Source organism: Pagrus major, chromosome 2 (assembly GCF_040436345.1).
Source record: "Pagrus major chromosome 2, Pma_NU_1.0".
NCBI classification, from domain to species: Eukaryota; Metazoa; Chordata; class Actinopteri; order Spariformes; family Sparidae; genus Pagrus; species Pagrus major.
The window spans coordinates 17,414,888-17,424,174 of NC_133216.1; the positions used below are offsets into that span (position 1 = coordinate 17,414,888).

Below are 9,287 nucleotides of genomic sequence, written 5' to 3' on the forward strand. Positions count from 1 at the left end.
GATATTTGAAAAACTCAGAAGAAAGTAACTCTCAAGAAAAAGTTCAGTCTGTTGCACCAAGAATTTTAACTAGTTTCTCAAGGTGCGCCTGTGTTTCCCGTAACCTGGTGGCTGGAAGTGACGTGTACTTGGTTTTCATGTGTCAACGCAACTGATGACAACTTTATCAGTTTGGGTTCACAATGTATTAATTTAATGAGACTTATGTAATTCTTGTTAACCATTTTTGTGTGGATGAGGATAAAGAGGCACAACTTGGAAAACAAGTGAAAAAATAATTTTTCATTGTGCACAAGGTGGAATAGTTGTTAGAAGAGTCTTGGGGGGATTCTGGAAACACCTTCAGAACAAAAATATACTGATCTAAGAGAATAAAACAGCCAAAAAGATTTTTTTTTTTTTTTTGTGGTCTTAAAGATTAGAAAGTGACACACACGCACACACCACTGGTGAAGTTTCTACTTCTCTTACTGTAAGTGCATCCGTTCTGGCTGGTGGCAGCGTGTCTGTCAAGCAGAAGAGAGGATTTGTTGCCACAGTGGTGAAAAGGTGATCTCTCCACTTTCAGCTCGACACTTTAGCCTCCTTTGATCTGAACAGAAAGAGCTACTTCCCTCTCTCTCTCATTCGTACACAATACAGGTCAACCCTACTTTCTCTGCCTCAGCATTTTTTGGCTTTATGTGACCTAACAGCCATGGTTTGTTGGCAGTTTTAATGAGCTTGGTGTTTAGGTTACCTTTACCTGGAACGCGAGCCACGTGTCTGTCAGCTCCGCTGATATCAAATGTCACTTTTTAACACTCGACCCCCACCCCGTGTACATCCACTCCAACGTCAAACTTAGGTGTTTTCATAAACCGGCACTGAAAAGGAACTCAACTGTTCTCACGCCTGCTCTCATGCTGTCAGAGGACACAGTATAGTGTATCTTGCAGATTTACGGTCGAATAATGACTCTGTAGATATGATCTCAAAGGATCAGTGACAATAAGTGCTTTGTGCTTCCTGTCATGTGCTGAGAGCAACATCAATCAAAAGTACAATCAGAAACATCCTGATTTTACGTATATACTTTTATTATCTGAATCCACAATTTAAAGCAGGGATGCCTAAACATTTACCTCTCATTTATTGGTCACCCACGGGCCAAAAGGAAACACCTCTTTATACCATTGTATTATACTGTTAAAATGCATAATGGCAAAAGGATCAGACGTTACATTAACTGACTGACTTCTTGCACAGAGTCACTCTGCCCTCTGGCTAGGTCCGGATTTTATAGGATCTGCATTGATCTGGATTGATTAAAGTTTTCCTTTTTCATATTTTTTTAATCTCTTCACAGAAGCAGATTTTGGTGCAGAATGTCAGACTCCCCGCAATTTTACCCCAGCAGCAGCAGGTCTCAAGCATCAACCCCTCAGGCTGGTCTACACACCTGTGAACCCTGTGGGACCTCCTGCCAGCAGATGGCAGAATCACAGGTACTGAGCTGCCTCAGGCCTCAGTGTCTTAACATTAACAGATTCCTCTGTGTAATACTGGAAATATAAAATCAGTTCTGACTCTGTCTCATCCAGCTGCTGTCTGCAGTCCAGTATGTACAGACTGTCTCCAGGCTAGATTTCTATCCTTGTTTCTAATCTTTATGCTAAGCTAAGATAACCAGCTGCTGGTTGTATCATCTAATTCTTCCGTATGTTTCCTAAAAGCGCTCCTTTAACTTTAAGCACTGGTTAACTTACAGAGGTATGTGAGCATGAAAGGCTGAGAGAGTTGTACGTGTGGTATGTTTACTATGAGAGAGGAGATTTTGTGGCCTCCGGGGATTCACACTTGGCAGTGTCTTGGTCTTGTTCCCAGCCCTTATTGGATTGTCAACAGTTAGCATACGTGGTAAATTACATCTTGAATAATTTGTATGTACTGTTTTAATGGTCATACCACAGGCTGATGAAGGCAGGGATGTCTGCTTCACCCAGCATGAGAGCAACACGTTCAGCCTGAGGACTGCAGCTGTGAGCAAGAGCTACAGTGATGATGAGACCCTCGGCTCAGGGTCAGGATCAGCACCAGGACGAGGCCCCGTTGACTCTGATCCTTTCCATTCGTACCAGCGACAGTTCAGCGATGGAGCAGTGGTGGCCGCAGGTCATCTCCAACAGTGCTCGTCGTCCTTCAGCTGTCTGCAGGAGACGCACAGCCCCGACAATTGTTCACACAGCTCAAGTGGCGAAGCACCGGCATCCTGGGACCAGCACAACTGCAGCTTTCAGGTTGCTAGCTTCATGGTACACTGATTTTTATCCCCACCAGTTAGTTATTGCTTGGTGCAATAGTTGATGTCAGGAGGGTGACCACATGTAAGGTTTATTAGAAAGAAAGAGAGCAATAAACAGAGTGGATGACAGAAATGTGTAAAAAATGCACACCTCCTCACGTCTTCATTCATAGGAAAATTAATTTAAATCCAAATTATAAAGCAGCTACTGTGTAAGCAATATTTTTATAATAACAATGTGACAACGTGAAAAGGGTCACTCATAGTGATAACCTACAGAGAATGGTACAAAGTATCCTTTAGCATCTTTACTACTGGAGACTGCCAGAAAGCTTTTCTAACATGTGGTTAAAGGGATAGTTCGGGTCTTTTGATGTGGGGTTATATGAGGAACTTATCCCTGGTCAGTGTATTTCCTGCAGTAGATTACACATAAAAGCATTCTAGTCTAGTCCAGTCTAAATTGCTTCTTTTGAACAATTTCTTTTTGCATTCTCACATTTAGAGTTCGTACACAGAACCACCAGCTGTGCCAGTAGAGCCCTCCTGCTTTCTGTCTCAAGGCTACCCATCCTACAGCTCATCGAGCCCTCCGAAGCAGGTTGGTGTGTTTGTGGGCTAAACCGAAGGATATGATGTTTGTGTTACACACTATGTATGAGCGACAGGTACTGAGGTTATGACTTGATGGTGTCACAGTAATCTAATTGAGCCGAGATACTGTCACCCAGGGACGTTGGAACTATTTGTCGGAGTGGGTGCTGTAAATCAGTCAGACTTATTTCTTTATGAGCCTGAACTAAACTAGACAGTAAGATTTAAGCACCTTTATTGTTTTGACGATAAAAAAACGATGCATAGTCTTGTGTTCATGCCCATATCAATCAATCAATCAATCTTAACAGCTCGAAAGTAATAGATGTGGAAATGTGTGAAAGTGTACAGAAACTTTGACCCATGTGTACGAACATTTTGGAGACTGGAAACTGGCAACACAGAGGTGGTAAATTAAAGCCCAATTGTAGAAATTAAATGTGAGAGGCATTATTTTACACATAATGATGCATCTCACATTTAACTTCACTTCATATCAAACCTTGATAATAGATCCATGTTTCCATAAACATTCAGATAGACAGTGTCACTCACACACACACTCACATACACACGTCTTCCTCACGGTTTCGGCCGTGAGTCACTGAAAAGGACCACTGATGAGACAGCTGATCCATGGGCGCACCTTTCCAACTTGATTTGGGATTTATAAAAGGAAATTTCCGTGCTGGCGTGTCACAATCGACTGCATTTCCAATCATTAATTCCAACTTTATGACTCAAATACAGTTAGAAATTAAAGTCAGACAAACCTGTTTTTTCAAGCATCAGAATGAATCATTGTTTTATAGACAACCATGACTCAGTGGTGCCTTACATAACACACAGGCCTTTTATTAGTTTTTAGATTATTCATAGTTTTTATGTGTTTGTGTTCTGCAGGTCTCATCTAGTCTGTACACTAATCATGAGCAGCCCAAGAGCTCAAAGTATTCTCTGTCCACTCAGCCACACCAAGGGGGCACCACACAGACGCTCTTCCCCAAGCCGATTTACTCATACAGGTAACTTCGTATTTCACCATATTTTTGTGATACGTTTGTATATGTGTACAATTCATATGTGATTGTTATCTTTAAGTTAATCTGATGGCATTGGTTTGTGCTAAAAAAAACCCGTCTAAAAACGTTTCCGTCCTGATTGCAGCATCTTGATCTTCATGGCTCTGAAGAACAGTAAAACTGGAAGCCTGCCGGTCAGCGAGATCTACAGCTTCATGACAGAACACTTCCCCTATTTCAAGGTATCACAGTTAATTTTTTCACCTTCACCTGCTGGAATTAACCCACTGAACTACATAGTTCAAATGGCTTGTTCTTCAAAGGTCATAAAACTGACCATGTTTCTGAAGATGTCAAGTCTCTAATAAGCCCTGAATCATTAATTATCCTTCTTTTCGTCCTGTCTCAACCTCTCAGTCATTATTCATAACATGTGGTCGGTTTGCAGTCTGACAACAGGCTACTAATAACTATAATAATGAGTTGTTTCTTCATTAACTCCTTGTGACACCAAATAATATAAACACTCATAAGAAGCATTGAAGTGCATTAAATGAGAAGTTGGATTTCCCCGCGTGGGTCATGATGATGCGCCAATGATGCAGGATGACATTTGTTGAAACTGCTGAATCAACAAGTCACCTGTCAGGCTGTATAACTTCATGTTAACTCCTCTCCGTTCGTTTGTAAAAAGCAGAACTAAAATGCAAGAATGTTTCATTCTTCTTTCGGACCAAATGAACCCAACTACAGGCGTGAAAACACCCAAAATGTATGCCTCTGCACTATGACTGCGATTAAACTATCCAGCTGCAGGGTTTCACCTCTATTTGGGTCGTTATGTACATTTTCCAAAGGTTTCCACATAACTACAAATCAAATAAGTTGAGACTCACCTTTGGAAGGAGCTCAAAGACTTGCTGCCATTCGTGTTATAGGATGAGCTCTATAGATGGCTGCGTTCCAAACAGCTGCCTGTCACATTAAACCTAGACTGCAGGGCCAGAAAATAGATGAGAAAGATAATTAGTGATATACTTGGGGAAGTCGAGGCTTTTTGCAGAAGGCACAAGATGTATCTAAATACTTTCTGACTGTCAGGTATAGAGTTCAGTTCAGTTCAGTGGACACTTGCTATGGCATGCAGATATCAGACGTTGCAGATGGTGGACAAATTATAACATGTCTTGATATTTCCTCCAGGCATGGTTGGGTATCGTGGTTAATGTATTTGGATTTAAGTGAATTTGTAACAACTGTCATAACATTTGGACACTGAAGCACAGTCAGGCGGTGAGTGAGAGCCTTTTATAATAAGAATAAGAATAATAAAGTGCTTTGATAGATGAATCTTAAGCAGGATACTCAGAAGGCAATATAACAGGAAGACAAAGTCGAGAAAAAGTTCATTCAAGACAAAAGACGCAAAAATGGAAAATGCAAAATTTCAATATAAAAACAAATAAAAGGATAAAATCAGTAAAAATCACGTGTTAATTTCTTTCTTCTGCTTGTCTCCTTCCCTCTCTGCTTTCAGACAGCTCCTGATGGATGGAAGAACTCTGTGCGTCACAACCTCTCCCTGAACAAGTGCTTTGTGAAGGTGGAGAACAAAAATGGTAACTCGTCCCGTAAAGGCTGCCTGTGGTCTCTCAATCCGGCCAAGGTGGAGAAAATGCAGGATGAGCTGCACAAGTGGCGTCGCAAGGACCCCATCAGTGTTCGCAGGAGCATGGCGAGGCCAGGTGGGTCATGGCTCTGAGAAGACTGATTTCCCCAGGAATTCATTACAGTATAAGTTTAAAAGAGTTAATCAATCTTATTTGATTCAAACTTTATTTGATACGCACTTTTTTCACAGAATGCCTTGATCGTCTGATGGCAGAGAGACCAGAGAAGCACAGGTCTTTGCCACCTTACACCACGCCAGCATTGTTATCCAGACTGACTCCTATCTACAGCACCAGCTCGTCATCTTGCACCCCAGCCCAAGTTCAACCACCCTGCCCATCCATTTGTGGTCCACAATATGCCCATATTCAGCCTCAGCAGCCCTGCTACCAGCCTCCCATGGCTGCTCACCCCAGCATCTCATTTGCCCTGTACTCACCCTGTGGAGAGCCAGCGGCCGATGGGAGCCTGAACTCACCCATAGCTGGTAAGATGCCACCTCCTTACAACTGTAGCCTTCAGGCTGAGTACACTGTTGGCCCGAGGAGCATGCAGGACTTCCTGATGGAGGGAGACGCCGGTTATGACATCGACACGCTCAACCCTAGTCTGACTGACCTGCAGCTGCAAGGTATGAAAATCAAGTCGAGGCAATATGATTGGTAGAAAACAAGCAGGTTCAGCTTCATCCAACGTCTGCACATAGTTTCATGAGATATCAACAGAAACATCAGCGTTGATATGATCAGTGAATATTAGCTTTTAAGATAGATCACAGATATGTAGGCTGATAACTGAATACAGAGATGTAAAAAAAAATTTAAGGTTACATATTTTGTATTTTGAATTGTCTTTATTCTCTAATCATCTTTAAAAACTGATCATCATCTGATACTTCTTCATTTTCTCAGGTAACTTATGGGAGGAGTTAAGAAAGGACAGCCTGGTTTCTGATCCACAGGTCACCACCACGACACCGTCCTCCGCCTCTGCCCTCCAGGAAGTCCAGACCAGCTGCATGCAGGTCTCGCCTCCTCTTACTGGGCGACGAAAATCAGAGTACGAGGACGAAAACACAGACAGTGAACGAAATGTCGAGCAGAATGGCTGCTTGAATGGGCTGCATCCTGTGGCTTATTCAGGGGTGGAGAGTTTGGCAGGGTATCTGACCTCCTGTACCACATCCATCTCCTTGATGTAAAGACCTGACTCTTTCACTTCCCCTGACCATCCAAGTTCTCTAGTAACCAGAATGGGGAGTGTTACTGCAGGCAACTTCATGCCACAGTATTAGCATTAGCGGTCATTAGCATTAAATCCTGTTTTTGATGTAAAAAAGAGCTCTTGTAAAATATTTTGTTTGCATGTTTCAGCACACATTTCTTTTCCTGCATTTTTTAAAATTTGCGGCAGCTTCTGTTATGTCTCATTTTGAATTAACGAACGCTATTAAGTTTGATAAAAAAATAATGATTAATATTGTAATTACATTTCTCATGTATTTTGATTTGTGCTTGTTTTTTTTACCCTTTTACAAATTGTAATGACAAATTTGACATTATTATGGTATTTTTTAAATTTTTAAATTCAATTTCAATGACCTATTTTTAAGGGATTAGTTTCTTTGAGCTTTCTCCCACGGTCCAAAGATGTGCACTTTAAATTAAAGCATAGGTGTGTCCATGTGTGAGCCCTGTGATTGGCTGGTGACTATGATAAAGTCCCAACTGCATCGGCTCACCCCTCAGTCTTTCAAAAAGAAAAACAGATAAATAGATATCTTCTTACCGGCTTATAACCTGAAACTCATGTACAGTTTCCTGGATTACTGTGCACGAGGTTTGTGAGCTGATTTAAGTTTAAAATTTTAATTATTGAACCTGCAGCTTTATGGAGCTTTATAGTGAGTTTCAGCTCTGCACCTTTACTGTTTTGGTTCACTCTCCACACTCTCATGATGTCATTTTCGGCTTCAGAGGGCAGCTGTTTTCATCAAAAAAGCTCTAAAAAAGTCCGCTGTACACTACCTGCTAAACACCAAATAGCAGACGCAACTAGCTGGTGAACAAAGTGGGGCATTTAGCAGCTAAAGAGCCAGACATTTTGCTCAGGAGTCAGTGAAGACCAAAAACAAAAAACAAAAAGCAGAGCTAAAAGAGAGTGATGGTTGCACGTAATGCTCCAAATTAATGCTATCTTGAGATTATTGCTAATGTTGCTCTGTAACTGCTTCATGTGTAAATATACAAGTTTGCCATATCAGCTTAAAAGTTAATTATATGTGACAACTTGTTTCCACTGATGTCTAGTGGCCAAAAAAATCTGTTCTGATTTGCTTTTGTATGTTTCAACATCTTCAAGGTCAATATAGTATTATTATTACTATTATTATGATTATTATTGTTTTAAAAACAAACCAGTAAGATAACTTATTGTAGATTTTAGCCATGGGCTTGGCAAAGTCAAGAGCTTCATTTGATGTGAAGTAAAAGTGCCATCCTGGTGGATGATGATTGGTGGGGTCACAGCAACAGTGCAGTAGGACTGTTGTCACAGAAGATGGCAGCAAAGACAATCAGTGAGCTGCAGCTTGTTCCTCATGAGGAGCTATCTTCTGCTGTAACTGTCACATCTTTTACTATCTTCATCTACATCACACACCATCTGCAAACTTTATATGACATGCTTTATTTTAGCACTCCGGTTTACTGCTTTTGTAGCTGCTGCTTTTGTAAAAATGTTGTGCTAAATTGATTCAAGAGTGTTATTTTTAAATAAATCTAAAAGATTTCCCTCTGCAACTGTCTTTTTGAATTCTTACTTCACCGTGTCAGACACAAATTATTAATCCAAGCAAAGTATTTTACGTCTTTAAACATGTCTGGAAGGGATTTTTAATCAGCGCTCTTTAAGTGATTGTTGGTAAATTTCCAAACCTGTGTCTTGAAATGAGTAATACTGTATTTAAAGCAACATTAAGTAGAAAATTACATTTTGTACGATTTTGTACACCCCATGGTTTTTGAGTGCGACACCACTGTGGTAAATACAAATCCCAGGTCTGTAACAATTTGTCAGACATAATGTAGGTGGTTACTACAAACAAAACACATTACATCATAACAATGTTATGTGTTTAAAACTTGTATGTTGAAGTAAACATGTATGTAACGCTGTGATCCTACCCTCTCACTGTAGTTACATAGTGCAGAAACAAGTGACAGAGACACCATTCAGCCGATTACAAGACACTGTACCCTCAACATAAGGGCTGAACGATATGGTCAAAAAGTGACATTGCTATTATTTTGACAGATATTGCAATTGTGATATAATTCATGATTATTGAGGATAATTAAATTTGACATCACAATTTTCATTGTCACTGAAAAACTAGTAAAATCATGATGATGTGGAGTTTCCCCCGGTCTCTGCCAAACAAACACATTTTATTACATCTGGAGAACAAGCTTTGTAGGCCAGAGAATCTCTGCAGCACTACAACATTTCATTAAAACACTGTTTTGTGACACATTTTAACTTTATAAAACAATTGCAGTTCTTGCGATTTGGATATTGCACTTAGTTGTATTGCGATTTCGATTATTTTGTGCAGCCCTTTTGAAGCTGTAAGTTTAAAGGAAAAAGATAACCTTTAAATTTTAACTATTAGCTTACATTTGACTATCAGGTAACATCGTCACTCAGGAACAAAT

General features: G+C 40.4%; 1 protein-coding gene across 1 annotated transcript; it reads left to right on the forward strand.

Moving 5' to 3' along the window:
* The first annotated feature begins 1,367 nt into the window (after nucleotides 1-1,367).
* Nucleotides 1,368-6,772, forward strand: foxn1 (forkhead box N1). The gene is made up of 8 exons (XM_073492841.1): nucleotides 1,368-1,487; nucleotides 1,953-2,150; nucleotides 2,790-2,885; nucleotides 3,782-3,903; nucleotides 4,046-4,142; nucleotides 5,438-5,645; nucleotides 5,762-6,202; nucleotides 6,483-6,772. Exons 1-8 carry the CDS (start codon nucleotides 1,368-1,370, stop codon nucleotides 6,770-6,772), a joined length of 1,572 nt encoding a protein of 523 aa, XP_073348942.1.
* Nucleotides 6,773-9,287: the final 2,515 nt, after the last annotated feature.